The sequence below is a fragment of the Carcharhinus amblyrhynchos genome, chromosome 11 (genome assembly GCF_965287045.1).
Source record: "Carcharhinus amblyrhynchos chromosome 11, sCarAmb.v2.hapA, whole genome shotgun sequence".
Taxonomy (NCBI): domain Eukaryota; kingdom Metazoa; phylum Chordata; class Chondrichthyes; order Carcharhiniformes; family Carcharhinidae; genus Carcharhinus; species Carcharhinus amblyrhynchos.
In genome coordinates, this window is record NC_137334.1 from 46,715,544 (window position 1) to 46,742,428 (window position 26,885).

The 26,885-nt window shown below is 42.9% G+C and overlaps 1 protein-coding gene across 1 annotated transcript in view; it reads left to right on the forward strand.

Annotated features, from left to right (window-relative positions):
• The window catches only part of LOC145350099 (electrogenic aspartate/glutamate antiporter SLC25A12, mitochondrial-like), a 132,119-nt gene that overhangs the window by 27,023 nt on the left and 78,211 nt on the right, over window positions 1–26,885 (forward strand). The window contains 2 exon segments of the mRNA XM_080199001.1: window positions 22,216–22,355; window positions 24,418–24,564. Of these exon segments, the coding sequence (XP_080055127.1) occupies window positions 22,216–22,355; window positions 24,418–24,564 (287 nt within the window).

The window sequence follows — 26,885 nt, forward strand, 5'->3', positions numbered from 1 at the left end:
CTGTCCAAGTAAGGACAGCTGGCAGGCTTTTGATATTGCTGGCCTGAGAGGTTGGCCCTGAGATTCTTCAAAATGGAGGTGTCCTCAGACATGCAGGTAGAATTTAGGGACAAGGGTGGCAAGCTCCACTAGACAGAAGAGCAACTCCTCTGAGTGAATTGTTGGGGTCTGGAAGTGACTTTTATGCCCTCTGTTCCCCTTTTAGATAACAGAGTATCTGATACGAATGGTTCTCTGGACTACTGCAGAAAGTTCACCTCCACAAGGCTGAGTGTTCTACCATCAGCAAAATACCAATGGCCCCATAAAATGGCCATTAATAAGGTCTTTAATTATGCAAGTTGACTGCCAGTTGATGAAGTACTTTTGAAGTGTTGTTCTTGTCTAGAGAATTAGAAATCAAACACGTCAGAGAATGTGATGGACTTAATGAGGCTAAAGATGAAGTCTGCCGAATGGTGTTATATTTTTCAGCCAATGGAGAAGTGGGTATAGGTTCAGTCAAGGCATGGTAAAATATTCACCAAAGGCAAAATACAGTATGCATTGCGGGTTAATTCCATAGACTGACATGTCCTTTTTCAAATGGCAAATAAAAAGAGGGCATCTTTGTTCACTTGTAATTTGTTACTGTTTTATGAATATGACACTTGTCTAATTGAATCATATGTGGTGTAGATTTTATGTCAGAAGTAGTAGGTGCAGGACTCGTACTTTGATCTGCTGTTGAATTCAGTGTGTTGTGATTGGTTCTTGGAAAATATTTAAATACTGTTTTACTTTGATAAATAAATATGCATTCCCCACACTGACTGCATCTCCCTGGAATGGAAAACACAGCTGTTTTAATTGCATTTGTTTTTACTTTGAAGCAAGTTAGCATTAGGGTGGTGTTCAGGATTAGATACACTGCAGAATTGAAAATTTGATAGCACTGGAAGTGGCAGTTGACTTCCTAGATGATTCCTGGATCTGGCAGGTATTCCAGATATTTTTCAGTTGGGAGTTGGGGGAAATGTAAGATGTGGGAAAATTAGTAGAGAAGGTATTATCAACAGCAGTCGGTAGGAAGTGGCAGAAGTGTGAAGGATTTTGGCTTCTGGAATTTGGAGAGTAGGGACATTGGAGCACTGGGATGAAGAAGAGGGGAGCTCCCACATTATGGTAGCATTGCATCAGAGTTTACAATGGGAATGACAGTAATGAGGAAGTGGGAATGTCTGAAGCATTGGGAGGAGATCTTGTGCCAGACCTGCAGAAGGCAGATCCCTGAGATTTGGAGTACTGTTGAGAAGGCTGTTTGTGAGGGCCTAGGAGTACCAGGTGGAAGGAAGTATCAATATTTTTTACTATGGAATATACTTGTATACTCGGAATAGGACCAAAATTCTCCTTTTAAATAGACAATGTTTCAAGCTCATTTTACTCGCGTACAGGTCATTGCTGGAGAGTGTCTTGAAGGAATTCTGTCCAGTTGTATGCAACAATTGTTTTTTTTTCCCTCTAGCATGTTGTGTACATTATAAATGTTATTTTTAAATGTATACTCCTGACCCGGGCACAGGAAATTGACAGTTGAATATAACAAAATAATTCTCCAGCTTTTGGTACATTAAGTCCCAGTTCTAATTTGTTCTGCTTTAATGTCACCGATATAATGGGGGATATGTGCACTTTGTCAGAATTTGTATATTAGCATTGGTGGGGCTGACGTTGTACCACACAAACCAATTGATGTCTTTCCTGCTCACCAACTCTCCCGTTTGCTGCTTCCCTCCTGACTCTTCCACTCGCAGCTTCCTTCTCATCGCCCCCTCCCAAATATTCCGAGTAATTTGGCAAAACAACAATTTTTTAAAAAATCATGGGATGTGAGTATCATTACCTAAGCCAGCATTTATTGCCCATCCCTAATTGCTCCTGAGAAAGTGGTGGTGAGCCACCTTCTTGAACCAGTGCAGTCCATGTGGTTTAGGTACCACAGTGCTGTGAGGAAGAGAGTACTAGGATTTTGACACAGTGACAGTGAAGGAATGGCCATATAGTCCCAAGTCAGCAAGTCAAGATGGTGGGGGTGGTGGTGGTGCTCCCTTGCATCAGCTGACCTTGTCTTTCTAGGGTAGTGGTCCTGGGATAGAGTGCCAATCAAATGGGTTGCTTTGTCCTGGATGATGATGAGTTTTGTGTTGTTGAAGGGATATTCATCCAGACAAATAGATGGTGGGGAATTCAGCAGTGGTAATGCCATTAAATGACAAGGGGAGATGGTTGGTTTCTCTCTTGTTGGAGATGGTCATGGTCATTGCCTTGCACTTGTTTGGCAAGTAATCACACCACACATCAGCACGAGACTGAGTGTTGTACAGGTCTTTCTGCATGTGCACAGACTGCTTCAGTATTTGAATTATTGCAAATAGCGCTGAACATTGGTTGCAAGTTGATGGTTGCACATCCCCATTTCTGACCTTGTGATGGAGGAAAGGTCATTAGTGAAGCAGCTAAGAATGATGGACTTGAGACATATTTTGAGGAATTCCTACAATGATATCCTGAGATTTTGATGACTGACATCAACAAGTATAACCATCTTCCTTTGTGTCAGGTATCAATCAACAGATAGTTTTCTCCCTGATTTCCTATTGACTCCTAGTTTTTCCAGGGTTCCTTGCTTGCATGCCTAGTCGAATGCTGCAATTACTCATTTCGTCTCTGGAGTTTAGCTCTTTTATCCGTATTTAAGCCAAGACTCTAATGGTCATGAGTCAAGAGGCTCTTCTGGAACCCAAACTGAACACAGTGAATAGGTTAATGCTGAGTAAGTGCTGCTTGATAGCACTGTTTACTACACTATCCATCACTTTGCTGATGATTGAGAGCTGATTGATAGGTCAGTAATTGGCTGGATTGCATTCCTCCTGCTTTTTGTGGACAGGATGTACTTGGGCAATTTTTCACATTGCTGGGTAGATGCCACTGTTGTAGCTGTACTTGGTTTAGATTGGCTAAGGGCGCAGTTGGTTCTGGTGCGCAAGTCTTCAATACTATTGCATGGAATGTTGTCGGGGCCTCTAACCTTTGCCATATCCAGTGCTTTCAGCAGTTTCTCGATATCACGTGGATTGAATTGGCCAAAGGCTGTCATCTGCTGGACACATCAGGAGGAGATGGACCATTTGCTCAGCAGCTCTGGTTGAAGATAGTTGCAAATAATTCAGCCTCATCTTTTGCACTGATATGATGGGTGATATATCATATCATTGAGGATGGAGATATTTGTGGAACTCCTCTTGATAGTTGTTTAATTATCCACCACCATTTGCCACTGAATGTGGCTGCACTGCAGACCTTAGACCTGATCTGTTGGTTGTATGATCACTTAGCTCTGTCTGTTGTATTCTGCTTCTGCTATTTGGCATGCAAGCATTCCTGTGTTGTAGCTTCACCAGATTGACACCTCATTCTTAGTGTTAGGAAAAACAAAAGTAGTTGTAAGGGATTTATATTTGTATTGATAAATATTAGAAATAATAAGTGTGTTTAATTTAATGTTTCTGTGGAAAGGAGCATAAAATCTGTGGTTGCTGCACAAAGGATTTTGTCTGTGTGTGTGCGTGCGAAGGGGGGCTGATTCTAGATTACCAACAAGCCAGGAGATCGAGACTGATTCAATGAAGAGTGCAGGAGTGGGTGCCAGGAACTACATCATGCACATTTTTAGTGCGTTTAGAAAGGGCTATGGCATAAGATTAAATAAACTAGCAATGGTTGCTTACCAACTGGGGGGCTTGTAACGTAGAAAAGCTTTTGGGTTTTAGTTTTAGCTGGATATGTTGCAGTTGAAGAAGGACACCTGTCTCAACTCTGCTAGGAGAAAGAATTGACAGGATTGGAGCTGCAAAAAGACAGGCTTTCCAAAGAAAGTGTTGTAGTCCAGATGAACAGGGAATTGAGACAGAGAGAATGTCTTAAGGTGATTGAAATCAGGAGTCACAGACTAAGGTATTGTTCAGAAGAATTCAAGAAAGAGTAAGCAAAGTGTTATAGACAATTGCAGGAACCAGATTTAAAGTGAGAAGGCAGACTTACAAGTGAAACCAAAAGTTTGATGCCATTTTAATAGAGTCTGGGAATCACAGGTTAAAGCAATTGTGAACAGTTTGTACAGCAGTCAAGACAAAGAAATCCTAAAGAGGGTAGTGTAAAATCTGGACACTAGATCCACTATTAAAAGTGGAGCAGAAGCTTTGTTTAACAGAGTAATTTTGAAATCCTGGACTGGATTTTGAAAAGCAAACCACTAATGGAGAGCATTGTTATAAAAGAAGATTTTAAAGCATGTTTTGGTCATGGAGTTTGGAAATTCTCATGTGGCAATCATCTAGGGGAGTTCTGAGGAGAAATCCACAGACACCAACTTGGGTTCAGAGCACATTGTGAATTTGACCACAGACAATCTGTGTGCTTAAAGGGACTTTGTGCTACTGAGACTGCTGCACTAATGCAGAAGAGATTCAGCTGGATGTTGTCTGTGCTGGAGCATTTCAGAAAGGCTGTAATTGTTTTCCTTAGAGCAGAGAAGGTCAAGGGGGAAACCTCATCAGGGTATATTGATATTGTAAATAGGAGAAACTTTTCACCTTAATGGAGGAGTCAATAACTAGAGGGCATAGATTTAAGGTACAGTGCAGGAAATTTAGAGGGGGCTTGGGGAAAAACTTTTTCACCCAGAGCATGATGAGAATCTAGAACTCACTTCCTGAAAAGGTGGTAGAGCGGGAATCCTCATAACATTTGAGAAGCACTTGGATGAGCAATTGAAATTTCATAGCATGTAAGGCTATGGACCAAGTGCTGGAAAACAGGATGAGAATAGATAGCTGTTTAACGGCCGGCATAGACACAATGGGCCAAAAGCCCTCTTTCTATGCTGGAGAACTCAATTACTATTGTAGTTTAAGATATATTTTATAATCTGTGTTAATCTTAAAATCTGTGTGTATTTGCTAAACTAGAGGGGAGTAAAGGAGTATTGTATAATAATCCAATTTTTCATGTTTAATAAATGTTTTCTTGTTGCTAAAATTAGTTTGCAACCCTGTGACTTTGATCCTGCACACTTTATTTAAAAAAAGGTAAAAATTATGGCCTTTTGAGCCTGTGTTCCATTCTGGAACCTTCACATCTGGTTATAACAGCAAGAAGATTGTAACATTGCACCCCCTCCTGCACTCTTCATTGAACCAGTCTTGATCTCCTGGCTTGTTGGTAATCTAGAGTGGAGCATGAGATTGCAGACTGTGGTTGTATACAATGCTGCTACTGATGGCCAACAGCACCCTCATGAATGGTCAGGTTTGAATTGCTAGTTCTGTTTGAAATCTATCAATTTGAGCACAATGGTGGTACCACGTAACATGATGGAGGGTATCCTGAATGTAAAGATGGGACTTTCTCTCCACAAGGAATGTGGTGGTCACTGTCATGAACAGATTTATCTGCAACAGATTGAGGTGGTGGTCAAGTAGTTGTTTCCCTCACTACCTACTGCCGACCTGCATAGTCTAGCAGCTATTGTCTTTAGGACTAGTTCATTAGTGGTCCTACTGAGTCACTCCTGGTGGTGGATATTGGATTCCCCCACCTAGATTGCATTCAGTGCCCTTAGCAATTCAATATGGACAAGTATTGTTTCACCAGCTAAGGAGGCAGTTGGTGGTAACCAACAGAAGGTTTCCTTGTCCATGTTTGACTGAGTCAGTCAGTCTCGCAGGTTGACTGAGAGACGTCAGTTTCTTCCAACTGAGTACTGTTATGCCTCCACCTCTGGTGGGTTTGTCCTGTCAGTGGGACAAGACATACTTGGGGATAGTGATGGTGATGTTTGGGACATTGCCTTTAATGATTCCTGTGTATGTCTGTGTCAGGCTGTTGCTCGATTTGTTTGTGGGGTTGCTCTTCAAATTTTGGCACAAGCCCCAGATCTTAGTAAGGAATGCTTTGCAGGGTTGATAGGGCTGGGTTTGCCATTGTCACTTGCTGCAAAGCTACATTTTAAAAAAATCCCCAACTTCTGAAGCTAGGGACATTCTCAGTTTTTTTTTGTAACCTGTAAAGCGAGCTGTTGCTTCATGTAGTTTAGAAAGGGCCCTTTGCAGCTCCAATGAAGCACTCACATTGAGTGCGAGGGATGGCAACCAGGAGGTAAGCAGAAAGAATCAGATTCCCTACAGTGCAGAAGGAGGCCATTTGGCCTATCGAGCCTGCATCAACAATCCTAGATTTAGCATATTTCTCTTATTTTAAAAAGTTATTTCTTTTAAGAATGTGGGAATTTAAAAATTTACAGTATTTCACCTTACAGGGTATATATTTTTTTCTAAATAGAAAGGTGTTATAAAACCTAACTACTGCTTTGATAATGAAAAAATCTGATTTGCTTAATGTAGTTTCATTTAAAGTTACACTTTTCAAGAATGGAAATACAAAGTTAAGTAAGGAATTATTGTACTTGATTCATGAATGATTGCCTTTTCTATGAATTAAGACCTAATTGCTTGGTTTACTGACAGTTACTCATTCATGGGTGCTTTTCAATCATTCTTTGGTATTGGAGTATGTTGGGTGCAATGGGGAGGGCGTGGCTGATTATAGAACATAAGAACATAAGAACATAAGAAATAGGAGCAGGAGTAGGCCATCTAGCCCTTCGAGCCTGCCCTGCCATTCAATAAGATCATGGCTGATCTGTCGTGGCTCAGTTCCACTTTCCCGCCCTCTCCCCATAACCCTTAATCCCTTCTCTTATCAAAAACCCATCAACCCGCTTCTTAAAAATATTTAGCGAGGCAGCCTCCACCACTTCAACGGGCAGAGAATTCCAGAGATTCACCACCCTTTGAGTGAAGAAGTTCCTCCTCAACTCCGTTCTAAACCGCCTCCCCTTTATCTTGAGGCTGTGCCCCCTAGTCCTACTGTCTTTTTTGAGCGGGAAGAGTCTCTCCACCTCTATCCTATCCATCCCATTCATCATCTTATACGTCTCAATGAGATCTCCCCTCATTCTTCTAAACTCTAACGAGTACAAGCCTAGTTTATTCAGCCTCTCCTCATAGCTCAATCCCCTCAACTCCGGTATCAGCCTAGTAAACCTCCTCTGCACTCCCTCCAGGGCCAAAATATCCTTGCGCAGGTGCGGCGCCCAAAACTGCACACAGTACTCCAGCTGCGGCCTCACCAATGCCCTATACAGCTGCAGCAAGACCTCCCTACTTTTATATTCAATCCCCCTCGCTATGAAGGCCAGCATCCCATTCGCCTTCCTGACCACCTGCTGCACCTGCAAGCTAGGTTTTTGCGACTCATGCACAAGGACCCCGAGGTCCCTCTGCACCGTCGCCTGCTGCAGTTTTTCGCCACTTAAGTAATAGTCCTTCCTACCATTCTTCCTACCAAAGTGGACCACCTCACACTTGCCAACATTAAATTCCATTTGCCATTTCCTGGCCCATTCGCCCAGCCTATCTAGATCCTTCTGCAGACTCTCCACACCCTCCGCACAATTTGCCGTTCCCCCAATCTTGGTGTCATCAGCAAATTTCGACACCCTGCACTCGGTTCCCTCCTCCAGATCATCTATATAAATGGTAAACAGCTGAGGCCCCAGCACCGACCCCTGGGGCACCCCACTAGTCACCATCCGCCAATCCAAATAGCACCCATTGACCCCCACTCTCTGCCTCCTATTTGACAACCAATCCTCTATCCACGCTAACACCCTACCCCCAACTCCATGTCCCCTGACCCTCTGCAATAACCTCTTGTGAGGTACCTTGTCAAACGCCTTCTGAAAATCCAGAAAGACCACATCCACCGGCTCTCCTCTATCCACTGCCCTAGACACATCCTCATAGAACTCCAGTAAATTTGTCAGACTTTAGGGTTGTTGGAACAGAATCCCATGGTTGAGAACAATAAGAAAATGGGAGATTGCAGGAAGAAAGCACTGTAAAGACCTTAAAATGGTGATGAGAAAATGCATCAGGTTATGGTCACTTGTGCTTGCAATCGGTTGAGGCATAAGAGACAAAGAGTACATGGAATGTAGAACATAGAATAGTACAGTATAGGCCCTTCGGCCCTCGATGTTGTGCCAAGCTAAATCCAAACTCAAGATCAAGCTACCCCACACCCTGTCATTTTGATGTGCTCCATGTGCCTATCCAATAACCGCTTGAAATTTCCTAAAGTGTCTAACTCCACTATCACAGCAGGCAGTGCATTCCACGCGCCAACCACTCTCAGTAAAGAACCTACCTCGGACATCTCCTCTCCTCCTCCTCCTCCTCCTCCTCCTCCTCCTCCTCCTCCTCCTCCTCCTCCTCCTCCTCCTCCTCCTCTCTCTCTCTCTCTCTCTCTCCTCTCTCTCTTCTCCCCCCCCCCCACCTTTTCCCACCATGAACCGTATGGTTATGCTCCCTAGTAACAGCTACATCCACCCGAGGAAATAGTCTCTGCACGTCGGCTCTATCTATCCCCCTCGTCTTATAAACCTCTATTACGTCGCCTCTCATCCTCCTCTGCTGTAAAGAGAAAAGCTCCAGCTCCCTCAACCTTTCCTCATAAGACCTACTCTCCAAACCAGGCAGCATCCTGGTAAATCTCTTCCGCACTTCCTCCAATGCTTCCACATCCTTCTTATAGTGAGGTGACCAGAACTGCACACAGTATTCCAAATGTCGTCTCACCAAGGTCTTGTACAGTTGCAGCATAATGGCTCTTAAACTCAAACCCCCTGTTAATAAACACTAATAGGCTATAAGCCTTCTTCACGGCTCTGTCCACTTGAGTGGCAACCTTCAGAGATCTGTGGATATGAGCCCCAAGATTTCTCCGTTCCTCCACATTCCTTAGGACCCTGCCGTGGACCCTGTAATCCGCATTCAAGTTTGTCCAACCAAAATGAATCACCTCGCACTTATCGGGGTTAAACTCCATCTGCCCAGCTGTGCATCCTATCAATGTCTCTTTGCAGCCTACAAGAGCCCTCCACCTCATCCACTACTCCACCAAGCTTGGTGTCATCAGCAAATATACTAACCCACCCTTCAGCTTCCTCTTCCAAGTCATTGATAAAAATCACAAATAGCAGAGGACCCAGCACTGATCCCTGTGATATACTACTGGTAACTGGCCTCCAGTCTGAAAATTTTCCCTCCGCCATCATCCTCTGTCTTCTGTGAGACAGTAAAAAGTCTGACAACACCAGGTTTTAGTCCAACCTATTTATTTGATAATATTCTCACAAGCTTTCGAGGGGTTACCCTCTTCGTCAGGTGAATGGAGAGTTCTGGCCTCAGACAGAGCATATAAAGCACAGACAGTTTAGAGATTACTGATTAAAATGCGAATCCTTACACCTAACCTGCTGTTCAAGACCTGAAGTGGCTGACAATGTGAGTGGTAGGAGCACTGATCACAGTTTAAAGAGATGTGTATTGTCTCCAGACAGTACAGTAAGTGAGGTTTTGCAAACCCAGGCAAGTCACGGGGGTTACAGATAGTGCGACATGAACCCAAGATCCCTGTTGAGACCGTCCTCATGTGTGCGGAACTTGGCTATCAGTCTCTGCTCAGCGACTCTGCGCTGTCGTGTGTTGTGAAGGCCGCCTTGGAGAATGCTTACCCGAAGGTCAGAGGCTGAATGCCCGTGACCACTGAAGTGTTCGCCAACAGGAAGGGAACAGTCTTGCCTGGTGACTGTCGAGCGATGTTCATTCATCCGTTGTCGTAGCGTCTGCATGGTCTCCCCAATGTACCATGCTTCGGGACATCCTTTCTTGCAACGTATCAGGTAGACAATGTTGGCCGAGTTGCAAGAGTATTTACCATGTACCTGGTGGATGGTATTCTCACGTGTGATGATGGTATCCATGTCGATGATCCGGCATGTCTTGCAGAGGTTGCTGTGGCAGGGTTGTGTGGTATTGTGGTCACTGTTCTCCTGAAGGCTGGGTAGTTTGCTGCGAACAATGGTCTGTTTGAGGTTGTGTGGTTGTCTGAAAGCAAGAAGTGGGGGTGTGGGGATGGCCCTGGTGAGATGTTCGTCTTCATCAATGATATGTTGAAGACTCCGGAGAAGATGTCGTAGCTTCTCCGCTCCGGGGAAGTACTGGACGACGAAGGGAACTCTGTCCACTGTGTCCCGTGTTTGTCTTCTGAGGAGATCGGTGCGGTTTTTCGCTGTGGCGCATCGAAACTGCCGATCTATGAGTCGAGCACCATATCCTGTTCTTACGAGGGCATCTTTCAGGGTCTGGAGGTGTCTGTCACGATCCTCCTCATCTGAGCAAATCCTGTGTATACGGAGGGCTTGTCCATAGGGAATGGCTTCTTTAACATGTTTAGGGTGGAAACTGGAGAAGTGGAGCATTGTGAGATTGTCTGTGGGCTTGCGGTACAGTGAGGTGCTGAGGTGACCGTCCTTAATGGAGATGCGTGTGTCCAAGAATGCAACTGATTCTGGGGAATAGTCCATGGTGAGTCTGATGGTGGGGTGGAATTTGTTGATATCATCATATAGTTGTTTCAGTGATTGTTCACCATGAGGCCAGAGGAAGAAAATGTCATCGATGTATCTAGTATACAGCATCGGTTGAAGATTCTGTGCAGTGAAGAAGTCTTGTTCGAACCTGTGCATGAAGATGTTGGCATATTGAGGCGCAAATTTGGTCCCCATGGCTGTTCCATGTGTCTGGATGAAAAACTGGTCGTTGAAGGTGAAGACATTGTGGTCCAGGATAAAGCGGATGAGTTGTAAGGCCAGAACTCTCCATTCACCTGACGAAGAGGGTAACCCCTCGAAAGCTTGTGAGAATATTATCAAATAAATAGGTTGGACTAAAACCTGGTGTTGTCAGACTTTTTACTGTGTTTACGCCAGTCCAACGCCGGCATACCCACATCATGACTTCTGTGAGACAGCCAGTTACTTATCCAATCGGCCAAATTTTCTTCTATCCCACACCTCCTTCCTTACTTCATGAGCCTGCCACGAGGAACCTTATCGAACACCTTACTAAAATCCATACATATGACATCAACTGCTCTAGCTTTGTCTATACACTTAGTTACCTCCTCAAAGAATTCAGTGAAATTTGTGAGGCAGGACTTACCCCTCACAAAACCGTGCCGACTATCCCAGATTAAGCTGCGTCTTTCCAAATGGTCATAAATCCTATCTCTCAGGACTCTTTCCATTAACTTACCAACCACCGAAGTAAGACTAACTGGCCTATAATTACCAGGGTCATTCCGATATCCTTACTTGAAGAGAGGAACAACATTCGCCACTCTCCAGTCCTCTGGCACAATCCCCATGGCCCGTGAGGAGTAGTGGTGAATAGATGTTTTTTGCCTGAAGTGAAGTGTATTGCGGGGTTGCCCAGGTGTCAGTATTAGGATGTTGCTTTTTTGGTTTATTTATCTAACTGGATTTGGGTATTGGGACTACAATTTTGGCATCCCCCTCAAATCAATATCACTTATTTTATACTGTCTGTCAATGTTGTTCCTTCCTAAGTACATAGTATTAAACTTATCCATGTTGAATTGTATTTTGAATATGTTGCCTCATTTCATCAGTCTGTCCATGTCCTCCTCGGTTGTAATTGGCAAAAGATCAAGAGGTGAAATGAGAGTATTCATACAGGGTGGGTAAAGATATGGAATGCATTACCTAAAACAGTGGTGAAATCCGATTTCTCAGGAACTTTCAAAAGGCAGTTAGACATGTATGTAAAGATGGCTAACTTGCAGCATTATGGAGAAAAAGCTGTGACGATTGGGCAGTTCTTTCAAAGATTCAATACAGGAATGATGCCTTATGCTGCCATGTGTGCTGTAAGGTTCTTCGTGTAGCAATTGGAAAGGCATGGGTGGTCAGAGTGAAAAGTGGTTGACTTGGAGAGATGAGAGTGAAAAGACGTGGAAATCGGGATGGAATGGGGATGCAAGTATACATTAATTTTCTATCCTCCGTGAGATTTAAAACATTGAAAGAAATACCTCAGTGTTTTTTGGGGCTAGAGAGAAGAGGTAAAGGAGGTTTTGACTTGGTGGCTCAGAGGAATGGATTAAGTCTGAGTAGGTAACAAATGGCAGCCATCGGTCAACAAGTCTGATTTTAGAAGGTTTGAGGTGGATACTGTTGTTGGAAGGAATGCTTTTAGGGTGGAATTAACAAACTCATTGGAAGCTAAATATACTACAGTAGCTTTTAAGTAGGACTTGAAGACATGATAGAAATGTGTGCAACCAGTAATTGTGATATGCGGAACAACTTCAAGGGGCTGTGAGTTCTGTGTAACTAGACAGTGTTTGTTGTTGCAAAGAATAGGGAATTACAGAGTAATCCAGGAACAGAGCGTTTTTTCAGCCCAGTGTTAAACTGAGAATTTGACGCACCTCCAGTAGCTGGTGACTGTTCTGTCCTTGTTTTGTCTCCAAGCTGTAACGTGCTACACTTTAATTTACTACATTAGTAACTAGAAATAAGATTAGACAAACATGATAGGGAAGGTGCTCTGTCTCTGGCAATCGTATCTGTGGATGATTGCCTGCAGCATAAGCAACATCAGTGAGCTGGAGTCCCAAGGCACAGATGTTATGGGGCACCAAGAGGGTGGAGTGCTACTTGAACACTCAGTTTTGCTAGGCAGTGACAACCCTTTGATAAGTAGAACTTTAGATTTAGTCAAAGATCAAGGCTTCGGACTCAACAGAGTCAGACTGGTGTGGGGATCCAGCATGTCTTAATGGATGAATGTCAGCTCTTGACTTTGATTAACAAGCTCAAAGCACTTGTTCCCTCCGTGTATAAGGACAAGGACTGCTGAGTGGATGAGCAAACTGACCCTGGCATCATGGTGTAGGATGCCATTCAAGTGGGAGGAGCGAAAAGGAATGTGGTAGTGATGTGGGACAGTATAGTCAGAGGGTAGATACCGATCTCTGTGGATGTGACGAGGGAATTCTGAAGATTGTTCTACCTGCCTAGTGCCAGGGTTCAAAGGCATCTCCTTACAGCTGGAGGCAAACTCTAGTGGAGGATTCAGTCGTCATTGTCCACATGGGAATTAACAACACGTGAAACTAGGAATAATATTCTGTTGACAGAGTTGGAGGAGTGAGATTCCAGATTAAAATGCAAAACCTCCAAGATAATAACCTCTGGATTGTTACTTCAGTCATTGGAAAGAAGGAGCTTGATTCAGACTGCTGGCACCTATACTGGGGAAGAAGAGAGTTTTTCTGTCAAGATGTGCTCCACTTAAACTGGCCTGGGATCAGTATCCTGGAGAGTTGTAACTAGGGCTGTGAATAGGGCTTTAGACTGAGATGGGTGGAAGGGTTCTGCTGGGGGGAGATTTAGAAGTCTAATGTGAAAAGTCAAGGCAATAGAACAGTCTAATGATTTGGATAAAGATGAGCAGAATGGGGGAGTTTAGTGATAATAGGGCATCAGTGAATAAGCTCCATGCACAGAACAGTAGAAAAAAATGAAAGTCTCTTTATTTGAATATGTAAAGCATACATAAGGAGTTTGATAAACTAGTGCCACAAATAAAGATAAATGGTTTAATTCTAATTGTCATTACAGAGACAGACAGAATGGAAGAGGAGGAGGGTTAGTCCTCACAGTAAAGGATAGTATAAGGACAGTAGGGAGAAAGGATCTTGGTTCAGAATATCAGAACGTGGAATTTGTGTGGGTGGAAATTAGGAATAACAAGGGCCAGCATACACATTATAGGCATTTTAACAATTTTGCCATTTGGCAGAGAAACAGCAAGCAATAATTGGAGCTTGTAACCAAGGCATTGTAATAATTGTAGGACTTTAATTTTCATATGGATTAGGCCAATTAAATCGGCAAAGGTGATCTGGAAGAAAAGTTTGTATGATGTTTTTGTGACAATTTCCTGGAGCAATACATTGTGGAACCAACTGGGGAAAATGTCATTTTACATATATTGTGCAATGAGGCATGGTTAATTAGTAATCTCATGATAAAGGATCTGCTGGAACATAATACAATTGAATTCCTTATTAAGTTTGAGAGTGATATATCTGATCCAAAACAAGAATGTTCCAACTTAAATAAGGCCACTTATATAGGTAAAGGGGGAAGGTGACTAATATCCATTGGATAAATAGAGTAAAAGGTTTTGTGGTAAATAAACATTTGAAGAAACAATTTAAAGTGTTCAACAAAAAGGTAGTCCGTTTAAAAAAACTCAGTCACAAAAATCAATTTGTTGCCTACTACAGTGGTTAAGGATATGATTAGAATAAAAGGAAAGGATATAATGTGGCAAAATGTAATGGCAATCATGAGCATTTAGGAGTGTTTTGGAAATGAGCAAAAACCAATAAAAGGCTGATTTGAAAAGGAGGGAAAAATAATACTTCGCACCTGTCTTTATAGAGGAAGAAGATGCCATCCAGGCCATAACAAAAGATAAAGTAAATCAGGCACTGGATGGTTTTAAAATTGAAAAAGAAGATGTATTTGGTAATTTTCTAATCTTTCCTGGACTCAAGGTGGGGGGGTGGTCCTGGAGGACTGGAGAATTGCTATTGTTACACTATTGTTCACATAAGGGATTAAGATGAGTCTAGCAACTATCGGCCAGTTAGTTTATCTTTGGTGCATAACAGGTTTGAGGTTCTTGCTTCCAGTGTGGATGAGGACGAGGGAGGTGAGGTCGGTGAGCAAACTGCACACAGTACAGTGATGCAGCAGGGCATAGGCAAGGAGAAGGTGAAAAGGAACATAGTAGTAATTGGGGATAGTGGGGTTAAGGGTATTGACACTGTCCTTTGTCACAATGACAAAGTGCACAGAAGGGTGTGTTGTCTGCCTGGTGCTCGGGTCCGGGATGTCGCATCTGGGCTGCAGAGGAACCTGGAGTAGGAGGGTGAGAATCTGGTCGTTGTGGTACATGTGGGTGCCAACGACGTAGGCAAAATGCAAACTGAGGATCTGGGGAGGGAGTATGAAAAGCTGGGAATGGAATTAAAAAGTAGAACCGACAAGGTGGTTATCTCTGGGCTACTGCCTGAACCGAGTGCAGACAGGCGTAGGGTTGATAGGATTAAGGAAGTGAATGGGTGGCTCAGGGATTGGTGTGGGAGGAATGGGTTTGAATTTATGGGGCATTGAGGGTAGGTGACATTACGAGGCCTAAAGTTAAGGAGATGGTACAGGTAAGGGAAGAGGCCGAGGATGTCCCAATAATAAAGGGAGTAGGGGGCATGAGTATGGTTGGTGGCATTCCGGCAAATAGGGTCCAGGTGAAGGCTGGGCTGAAGGCACTTTATCTGAATGCACGAAGCATTCAGAATAAAGTGGATGAGCTGGTGGCGCAGATCGGCACAAGTGGATATGATCTGGTGGCCATTACAGAGACGTGGCTGCAAGGTGACAGGGACTGGGAGCTGAATGTCCAGGGGTATCAAGTGTTTAGGAAGGATAGGCGGGAGGAAAAGGGGGGTGGGGGGCGTAACTCTGCTGATTAAGGATAGCATCAGGGTGGTAGTAAGGGATGATATTGGAGCCAAGGAGCAGAAAGTGGAATCGTTGTGGGTGGAGATTAGGAACAGCAAAGGGAGGAAGACGCTGGTGGGTGTCGTCTATAGGCCCCCGTATAATGATCTGGAGGTGGGGCGGGCTGTTAACGCGCAAATAAATGCGGCGTGCAGGAATGGGACGGCCGTAATTATGGGGGATTTCAATCTGCATATTGATTGGTCAACCCATGTTGGACGCGGTGGGCTCGAGGAGGAGTTCTTGGAATGCTGCTGGGATAGTTTCCTTGAACAGTGTGTGTTGGAGCCGACGAGGGAGCGAGCTATCTTGGATCTGGTGCTATGTAATGAGGCGGGTAGAATTAGGGACCTTGCGGTGAAGGATCCTCTTGGGGAGAGTGATCATTGTATGGTGGAGTTTCTGGTGCAGATGGAGGAGGAGAAAGTGGGTTCCCGGACACGCGTCCTTTGTTTGAACAGAGGGGAGTACGGTAGGATGAGAGAAGAATTGGCGAATGTGGACTGGGGGAGCGCATTGGAAAGTAGGTCTGCTGAGGAGCAGTGGAGGGTCTTCAAGGAGATCTTTCTTGGTGCTCAGCAGAAATTTATTCCGATGGTCAAAAAGGACCATAGGAGGAGAGGTAATAAGCCGTGGATAACGAAGGAGGTGAAGGAAAGTGTTAAATTAAAAGCGGAGACGTTTAGAGTAGCTAAGAGTAGTGGGCGAGAAGAGGATTGGGAGAGGTTTAAATGTCAACAAAGATTGACAAAGAATTTGATAAAAAAGGGTAGGAGAAACTATGAAGCTGGGCTAGCGCTTAATATAAAAAAGGATAGCAAGAGTTTTTATAAATATATAAAAAGGAAGAGGCTGGCTAGGGTGAACGTTGGACCCTTAGAGGATGAGAAGGGGGACTTAGTGGTAGGGGATGGGGATATGGCTGAGGTCTTGAATAACTTTTTTGTTTCTGTCTTCACGGAGGAGGATGTGAATAATTTGCCGGGTGTTAGAAATGGAAAGGTGGTAGGACTGGAGGGTCTCAATGACATTATTGTTACTGGAGAGGCGGTGCTCGACAGACTGGAGGGACTGATTGTGGACAAGCCCCCAGGACCGGATGGAATGCATCCGAGGGTTCTGAAAGAAATGGTGGAGGTGATAGTGGATGCCTTGGTGGTTATTTTCCAAACGTCACTGGATTCCGGGGAAGTGCCGGAAGATTGGAAAGCGGCTAATGTTACGCCGTTGTTTAAGAAGGGTGCCAGGCAAAAGGCAGGGAATTATAGGCCGGTTAGTTTAACGCCTGTTGTAGGTAAAATGTTAGAATCCGTCATCAAGAGGAAATAGCGAGGTACCTTGAAGGGAATTGCTTGATAGAGCAGACGCAGCACGGTTTCGTTAAGGGGAAGTCGTGTCTGACAAATTTACTGGAGTTCTATGAGGATGTGTCTAGGGCGGTGGATAGAGGAGAGCCGGTGGATGTGGTCTTTCTTGATTTTCAGAAGGCGTTTGACAAGGTACCTCACAAGAGGTTATTGCAGAAGGTCAGAGGACATGGAGTTGGGGGTAGGGTGTTAGCGTGGATAGAGGATTGGTTGTCAAATAGGAGGCAGAGAGTGGGGGTCAATGGGTGCTATTCGGATTGGCGGTTGGTGACTAGTGGAGTGCCCCAGGGGTCGGTGCTGGGGCCTCAGCTATTTACCATTTATATAGATGATCTGGAGGAGGGAACCAAGTGTAGGGTGTCGAAATTTGCTGATGACACCAAGATTGGTGGAATGGCAAATTGCGCAGAGGGTGTGGAGAGTCTACAGAAGGATCTAGGTAGGCTGGGCGAATGGGCCAGGAAATGGCAAATGGAATTTAATGTTGGCAAGTGTGAGGTGGACCACTTTGGTAGGAATAATGGTAGGAAGGATTATTACTTACGTGGCGAAAAACTGCAGCAGGCGACGGTGCAGAGGGACCTCGGGGTCCTTGTGCATGAGTCGCAAAAACCCAGCTTGCAGGTGCAGCAGGTGGTCAGGAAGGCGAATGGGATGCTGGCCTTCATAGCGAGGGGGATTGAATATAAAAGTAGGGAGGTCTTGCTGCGGCTGTATAGGGCATTGGTGAGGCCGCAGCTGGAGTACTGTGTGCAGTTTTGGGCACCGTACTTACGCAAGGATATTTTGGCCTTGGAGGGAGTGCAGAGGAGGTTTACTAAGCTGATGCCGGAGTTGAGGGGGTTGAGCTATGAGGAGAGACTGAATAAACTAGGCTTGTACTCGTTAGAGTTTAGAAGAATGAGGGGAGATCTCATTGAGATATATAGGATGATGAATGGATGGATAGGATAGAGGTGGAGAGACTCTTCCCGCTCAGAAAGGACAGTAGGACTAGGGGGCACAGCCTCAAGATAAAGGGGGGGCGGTTTAGAACAGAGTTGAGGAGGAACTTCTTCACTCAAAGGGTGGTGAATCTCTGGAATTCTCTGCCCGTTGAAGTGGTGGAGGCTACCTCGCTAAATATTTTTAAGACGCGGGTTGATGGGTTTTTGATAAGCGAGGGGATTAAGGGTTATGGGGAGAGGGCGGGAATGTGGAACTGAGCCATGATAGATCAGCCATGATCTTATTGAATGGCGGGGCAGGCTCGAAGGGCTAGATGGCCTACTCCTGCTCCTATTTCTTATGTTCTTATGTATGTTCTTATGAAACCTCCAGAAACAATTTGGGACAAAATTAATAGTCACATAGGCATATATGGGTTAAATAAGGAAAGCCTGTACCGATTTCTCACGAGGAAGTCACATTCAACTAACTTGCTGGAGTTTTTTTGAAGAGATCACAGTGAGGCTTGATGAGGTCAATACTGCTAATGTTGTGTACATGCATCTCCAAAAGGCATTTGATGCAGTGCAGCTCTGCCTGTGATTTGTGAGCAAAGTTACATCTCATGGAATAAAAGGGACAGTAGCAACATGAAAGGGAATTGGCTGAATTATAGGAAGCAGAGAGTAGTGGTTAGTGGATGTTTTTCATGCTGGAGGAAGATTCGTCATGGAGTTCCTCAAGGGTCAGTTGTGAAACCCTTGCCTTTCTTGGTGTATATTAATCTAGTTGGTGTACAAGATATGATTTCAAAGTTTGTGAATGATACAAATCTTTGAGGCATCGTAAATTGTGAGGAGGATAGCGTGGACTTCGAAAGGACATAGACATGTTAGTGAAATGGGCGGACAGGTGGCAGATGAAGTTCAGTACAGCAAAATGTGAAGTGATTTATTTTGATAGGAAGAACATGGAGAGATAATATAAAATAAAGGAGAGTGACCTGAATGTATATGTGCAGAAATTATTGATAATTATTGACAGATAATTATTGATTATTGGCAGAACAGGTTGAGAGAGAAGTTAATAATACATCTTGTATCCTGGGCTTTATTAATAGGGACATAGAGGACAAGAGCAAGGAAGATAATATGAATTTGTATAAGTCATTAGTTTGACCTCAGCTGGAGTATTGTGTCCAATTCTGGGAATTCCATTACAGGAAGTAGGCATTAGGGAGGGTACAGAAAAGCTGCATCAGAACAGTTTGTGGAATGAGGAACTTAACTTCTCAATCTATCTTCATAGCTTATGTTTTCCTTAAAAAGAAAGTGAAAAGGAAATTTGGTGCAGGTTTTCAAAATTATGAAGGGGCTAGACAGGGTAGATAGGAAGAAACAGTTCCTATTAGTGAAAACCAGAGGACACAGATTTAAATTAATTAGTCAAAGAAGTGAAAAGAGGAGAAACCTTTTTATGCAGAATTGATTGGGATCTGGAATGCAGTGCCTGAGTGTGATAGATTCAATTGAAGCATTCAAAAGGGAATGAGACTATTATCTGAAGAGGAGTAATGTAGAGGGTTACAGGGAAAGATAGGGGAATGATACTAGGTGAGTTCATACAGAGAGCTAGTGGAAATACAATGGGCCAAATGGTAGCCTTCAGCACTGTAGCAATTCTGTGAAAGATTATAGGAGTGTAAACTAGCCATGAATATAAAAACAGATGCTAAGAGTTTTTACAAGATGTATTTTTAAAAGATGAGTAGTGGTCCCTTTTAAAGGCAGAGACAGGAGGAACTATCACAGAAAATGGCAGAGATATTGAACAAATGTTTGTTATCTGCCTTCATGATGGAAAACACAAATTACACAGCAGAAATAGATGGTACCTTGGGGGCTACAAGGTGTGAGGAAACTAAGGTGATTAATATCAGCAGTGAAAATATATTGGAGAAACTTATGAAATCAAAGGCTGGCAAATCTCCAATACCTGATAGCCTATATCGTAGGGTTTAAAAAGAGGTATTGGAGCTGGTTACAATTTTCCAAAATTCGACAATGCAATGGGATGGATAGGATAGAGGTGGAGAGACTCTTCCCGCTCAAAAAAGACAGTAGGATTAGGGGGCACAGCCTCAAGATAAAGGGGAGGCGGTTTAGAACGGAGTTGAGGAGGAACTTCTTCACTCAAAGGGTGGTGAATCTCTGGAATTCTCTGCCCGTTGAAGTGGTGGAGGCTGCCTCGCTAAATATTTTTAAGAAGCGGGTTGATGGGTTCTTGATAAGAGAGGGGATTAAGGGTTATGGGGAGAGGGCGGGAAAGTGGAACTGAGCCACAACAGATCAGCCATGATCTTATTGAATGGCGGGGCAGGCTCGAAGGGCTAGATGGCCTACTCCTGCTCCTATTTCTTATGTTCTTATGTTCTTAAACAGGAAATTAGCAATATAGCTCTGCCATTCGAAAGAGTGGGGAGGAAGAAAATAGGGAACTATGGACCAGTTAGCCAGATATCAGTCATTAGGAAAGTGCTGCACTCTGGACTTAGAAAATCATAGTGTAATCAGAAAGTCAACATTCACCAAGGGGAAATTCTGTTTGGAAAACTTAGAGATTTTTGAGCATGTGGCTTAATAGGGTAGATAATTGGGTAACCAATAAATGTAGAATATTTGGATTTCAGATTGGCATTTGATAAGATGCCACACAAAAGGAGAATACTCAAGATAGGAGATTGTGGCATTGGGGTAATATATTAGCATGGATAAAAAAGATTGACTAATGAACAGGAAGCAAAGAGTCGGAAATTTATTTAGTGAATGCAAAGTTGCTAAGCCAAACATTTTCTTCAGGTCTTGCAGTGTTGAGTGTGGAAAGGCCACTGCTGAGTCTGTGGATAGGACACACTTCCAAGATGTGGTACATAGTTTGCTCTTTCCCATAGGCACATCAGAGGCTGGCCCCATCTGTGGAGGTTGACCAAGCAAGAGTTGTGGCTGGTTCTGAACCTGTGGAGGGTGGGCAAATCTTTCCTTGGAAGGTTGAAACCAGGCATCTGTTGGGTTGGGGACCAGGTACTTCATTGTCATGTCCAAGGATTCCCATTCATATGTTTGGGTGGCATTTACGTTGAAGTCCTGTGGGGGAGGGTTCTTCCCGATCAGCCTTTATGTTGGGAGTTGTACCTTGGGTGAGGAGATTAGATCAGTATGAAGTGGCAGATGGGGCACATTGCAAACATTTTCTTTTATTTTGTGGGTTGTTGTGGTGGGTGGGGATTTCTTCACTCAAAGGGTACTGAATTTCTGGAATTTTCTTCCTCGAGACTTATGGATGCTTCATTGTTGAATATATTTAAGGCTGAGATAACCAATTTTTGGGCCTAGCGAATCCAGGAATATGGGGAGAAGATGGGAGGGAATATGGAGTTAAGACTGAAGATCAGCCTTGATTGTATTGAATGTCAGAGCAAGCTTGAGGTTCATGTTGGACTACATTATTATGTTCTTTTAGTGTATGTTTGTTTTTCCAATGTATGCATGAGACAATACTTTTAATATATAAGTGGATAATATTGTACAAGAAAAGCATTATTACATATAATTACTTGAAGTTACCAAAGTAGTTGCGTGCATAAAAGCCCAATTTTGCATGGTCTGCTTAGGAGACTTACTTATTTGCTTGGAGCTTGGCAGTGCTTCACCTCCATTGTTGCCTGCTTAATTCCTAGTCCCATATAATAAGATTCAGTCGTGCTTGATTGGAGACTTTACAATGCTGTAAATTTGCTGTGTTATTTGTGGTGTAGTAATTATTTAAACAACTTTTTCTGCCTGACAATAATGCAAAATCGGCTCTTGTATATTTGTACATCTTTACAACTGTAGTTGTTAGATTGTACCATTAACTTTCTATTGTTAAAACAAATATTCAAGTGACAGTATGTGATTGCTCTTGAGGTATTTTTTAATTCTGATGTAGTGACTCAAAATATTCATTTTGTTCTTGTCAGAGTGCAATTCTAATTTTTGTTTTTAAATTCAATTTGCTTTTCTAAAAAGGGCAATTAAAGAATAGTATTGAAGTAATTTTCTAATTCAGTGGCAATAAATATAATGTGGCAAAATGTATGCTTTGTTTGGGATTTTAACTATTCAATTATTTGCTTTAGTGCTTGGCTTTTCTTTCTGGAAACACTGTCATTGGGGTAAATATTGTCTCAATGTATTGTAACTTTTTATCAACTAATAGTTGTAATAATTATTCAGTATGATTGCATTTATTTATGACATTTTTAAAAATTCTTAGAAAACATCAAAGAGATCTTCAGCCAGACAATTATTCACCATCATATTCCTTTCAACTGGGATTGTGAGTTTATTCGGCTGCACTTTGGCTTTGACAGGAAAAAGAATCTCTCCTATTCTGAATTTACACAGTTTTTGCAGGCAAGTAATAATTTCTGCCAATTATCTTGTTTTATAGCCGAGTAGAGTGAGTCATTTGATCTGATCCACATATTAAATGTATATCTGTAACCAATCATCCCACTTATCGTCACAGAATTATTTCGTCTTCTGTTTGCTTGTCTTAATTGCATTATGTAAATGCTTTGCTTTTTTAAAAAAATCAGTTTGTGATGATGGGGAGAGAGGGTGTGATGGGGGAGGGGAAGGAGGGTATGGTATTGGTTCGGGTGAGAGACTGGTTTAGTCTCAGACTAGTGAGACGGATGGAGCCTGTGGCTGGAAATGGAGTTTGGAACAGGATTAAAAACAATGGCTTCTGTCTTTGCAGTGTGTAGTTTGGAATTCCTGTTCATTCCATATTGGATGTTGAATATGCAGTTTGATCATTTGCTCGTTGTGGAGGAGTTGAGAGAGATGGTGGTGAAGTAGACCAAGTTAATCCACATAAATTATTTTTAATGGTGAAAGGCTCAAATACCAGGGAATGGAGTAAGAAGCAAAGCTGAGAGGAACTTTCCAAATGCAATGGATGTGTGGAGTCACCTTAGTGAGAAAGTCATAAAATCAAACCATATAGAGTATTAGATGCATTTCAGAGAGAAAGGATAAGGTAACATGATTACTATTTGTAACATAGTCACTGTTTGTTCACACGCGCTCACTCTTTTTGTTGAAAAGACCTAGGGTGGAATTTTCATGTTCTGCCTGCCACACGAATCATAGTGGGTGGGACAGGATCATGCAAAGGTCCGTTGACCTCGGGTGGGATTTTCCAGTCTTGGGGTGGGTGTGACCAAAAAAATCCTACCCCTAGTCTCAGTTAGTGAAATTAACAAAAAACTTCAATTAAAGTGGAACTGTTTTTGAAGTGAAACCTTGTTATTGTGCAAATGTTGTATTATTAGGATAATTAAACCTGCATGAATATTTTACACTCAGTGACTAAGTTGCTTAGTTTCAAGCAGTTAATCTTGGTTTGAAATTGAACATTTTGTTTGAAATCTGTTGCACTAAAAAAATACTTGCACTATAATCTAGTTGCATTAAAACCCAGTTATGTCAAGCGGATGCCTATTAAAAAGGAATGAATGTGGTAGGCAAATTGGCCTTTCATAAGAACATAAGAAATAGGAGCAGGAGTAGGCCATCTAGCCCTTCGAGCCTGCCCCGCCATTCAATAAGATCATGGCTGATCTGTCGTGGCTCAGTTCCACTTTCCCGCCTTCTCCCCATAACCCTTAATCCCCTTGCCTATCAAAAACCTATTTACCCGTGTCTTAAATATATTTAGCGAGGCAGCCTCCACCACTTCAACAGGCAGAGAATTCCAGAGATTCACCACCCTTTGAGTGAAGAAGTTCCTCCTCAACTCCGTTCTAAACTGCTCCCCCCCTTATCTTGAGGCTGTGCCCTCTAGTCCTTTCCAGTTCAAAAATTGTTATTCTGTCTACTGCACAATATCCGTTTGTAAAACAACGGAGTGAAAGGAGCAGGAAATATTTCTGATTGTCTTTTAATAGTGTTTGTCTTTGGTGAGTGGCACAGTGGTTAGTACTGCTGCCTCGCAGCATCTGGGTCCCGGGTTCAATTCGAGCCTCGGTTCTCTGCCTGTATGGAGTTTGCACATTCTCACTATGTCTGCATAGGTTTCCTCCAGGTGCTCCAGTTTCCTCCCGCAGCCCAAAGATGTGCGGGGCAGGTGGATTGACCGTGCTAAAATCGCCCCTTAGTATCAGGTGGACTTCAGGGTAAATATGTGGGTTGCAGAGATAGGGCCTGGGTGGGTTTGTTGTCAGAGCATGCATGATGGGCCAAATGGCCTCCTTCTGCACTATAGGGATTCTATGCTACCTGACATATAATTAATAAGATGTATATAGTTGATAGAATGAACTTTATTATCTTCAGTTCATTACTGCTGTTATTGAACTTCTGGAGATTGTATAGTTTTGATGCCAAACAAAAAGATGGCTCTGGTTCTTACAGGGCATCAATTCCTTTTCTAAAAACGTGTTTGTTTTTTTTAAATTTTGTTTTCCAGGAGCTACAGCTTGAACATGCAAGGCAAGCGTTTGCACAAAAGGACAAAAACAAGAGTGGCACAATTGCGGCATTAGACTTCAGCGATATTATGGTTACCATTCGTTCGCATATGCTGACTCCGTTTGTTGAAGAGAATCTAGTCTCAGTAAGTGAAATTAGCAAAAACCTGCTAATTAAAGTGAAACAATTCTTGGAGTGAAATCTTTTCGGCAAATATATATTATCAGGATGATTAAACTTATTGATAGTTTAAAGTAGGTAACCTAGTTCCAACCAGTCTACTGCAGCTTGAAATGAATATTAATCTTTGCAATTTTAAAATCTGTCAGATTCAGAAAAAAAATTACAAACTCCACACAGACAGTAACCCAAGACTGGAATCAAACCAGGTCCCAGGTCCCTGACAGTAGCAGTGCTAACTACTGTTCCACTGTGCTGCCAGAGTAATCATGGATTAATGAAAGGGAAATTTTCTGATGAATCACCTTGAGGGCAGGGTAGATAAAGGGAATACAGTGAAGGATGTAGCATATTACCTTTCCAATTGGAATTTGACAGGGTGCCACAAAAGATTATTACACAATCCCTTTTGGGGTTTGGGATAATATATCAGCATTGGGTAATGGGCAGAAAGGCAGAATAAACAGGAAATTTGCAAGTTGGCAGGCTATAACCAATTGGGTTTTGTAAGAATCGGTGTCCGGTTCTTGATATTCATAATCTGTAGTGATGATTTAGATTATGGGTCCAGTTAAGTTTCTGGTCAGTGGTTATGCTCCAGGATCTTGATGGAGGATTGAGTAATGATAATAGCATTGAACGTTAAGGAGAGGTTGTTAGAGTGTTTCTTGTTGAAGATGCTTATTGCCCAGCACTTATCTGGCACGAATGTTACTTGCTACTTCTCGGTCCAAGCCTCAAGGTTTTGCACCAGGCGGAAAGGGTCTACATCATTATCTGATGAGTTGTGGATGAACTGAATACTGTGCAAACATTAGCAGGCATCCCCACCCCTGGTCTTATGATGGAGGGGAGGTCATTATTGAAGGAAATGAATATGGTTGGGCCTAATACACTACTCTGAAAAACTCCTGCAGTATTGCTCGTACACTGTCAAATGTTGCCTTGATGTCGTGGATAGTCAGTCTCACTTCTTGAATTCAAGAGTTGAATTCAAGAAGTGAGACTGACTATCCACGACATCAAGGCAACATTTGACTGTGTCCACACTTGGACAAAAGGGCTGTATTGAGGTCAGGAGCCAAATGGTCTGGTGGAACCTAAACTGAAGATTGCTATGTGGGTCATCAATGAGTAGGTGCCTCTTTAGCACCTTTGGTGACATTTTCCAACACGTTATTGATGATTGATAGTAGTCTGATGGTGCAGACATTGGTTTGAATGGATATGTCCTGTTTTCTGTAGCTGTGTAGGAGCAGCTTGGCTAGGGGTGCAATTAGTTCTGGAACACAAGTCTTCAGCAGTAGAGCTGGGGTGTTATCAGGGCTGATGGTTTTTGCCGTATTAAGTGCATTCAGCCATTTCTTGATAGTACAAGGAGTGAACCCAATTGAAGTCTGGCATCTGTGAAGTTTGCATATTCTCACCGTGTCTTTGTGGGTTTCCTCAGATACTCCAGTTTCCTCCCACATACCAAAGATGTGTGGCTTAGGTGGATTGACCATGGTAAATTGCCCCTTAGTGTCAGGGGGACTAGCTAGGGTAAATGCATTGGGTTGTGGAGCTAGGCCCTGGGTGAGATTGTGGTCAATGTAGACTCGATGGGCTGATTGGCCTCCATCCGCACTGTAGGATTCTGTGATTCTATGGTAGGGATCTCCAAGAAGAAGCTGTGATGGATAGCCACTCGTCATCTGATGTCGTCCCAACCTGGCAGATATATTTCTTGAAGACTCAGTCAGTATGGACAGTGGACGTGCCAACAAGCCACACTTGGTGATTGACATTGAATAGGGATGTGATACTCTGTCATCAAGTACATTTAAGGCTGAGATGAACAGATTTTTGAATTGTAGAGGAATTTTGGGATGTGGAGATTGTATGGGAAAATGGAATTGTGGTCATGATCTTATTGAATGATAGCTGAAGGCACATTTTCATTTCTAATGTTCTTTTTGTTCTTCTGAATCTGAGCTGAGTTTTTTTATGTATGGTGTACAAAGAAGGACTTGGAGGGAGAGTATTTGCTGCTTTGAGATTTATTTGTCATGATTCATTACATACTTCGAGATAATTGCATTTATTCACAAGAACAGAGTGCCAGTTTGTGACTTGAATGTATTCTGTTCTGTGGTAAGAAATTGGATTCTTCATACTCAACTCCTGGTCTTGCAACATTTCATGCTGCAAAGGGATGTGAATAGCTCTTTTTTCTACTGATTTTAGAGTGTACTTAGCGATTTTTGATTTGACTTGATTTATTATTGTCACTTATTATTACACAGC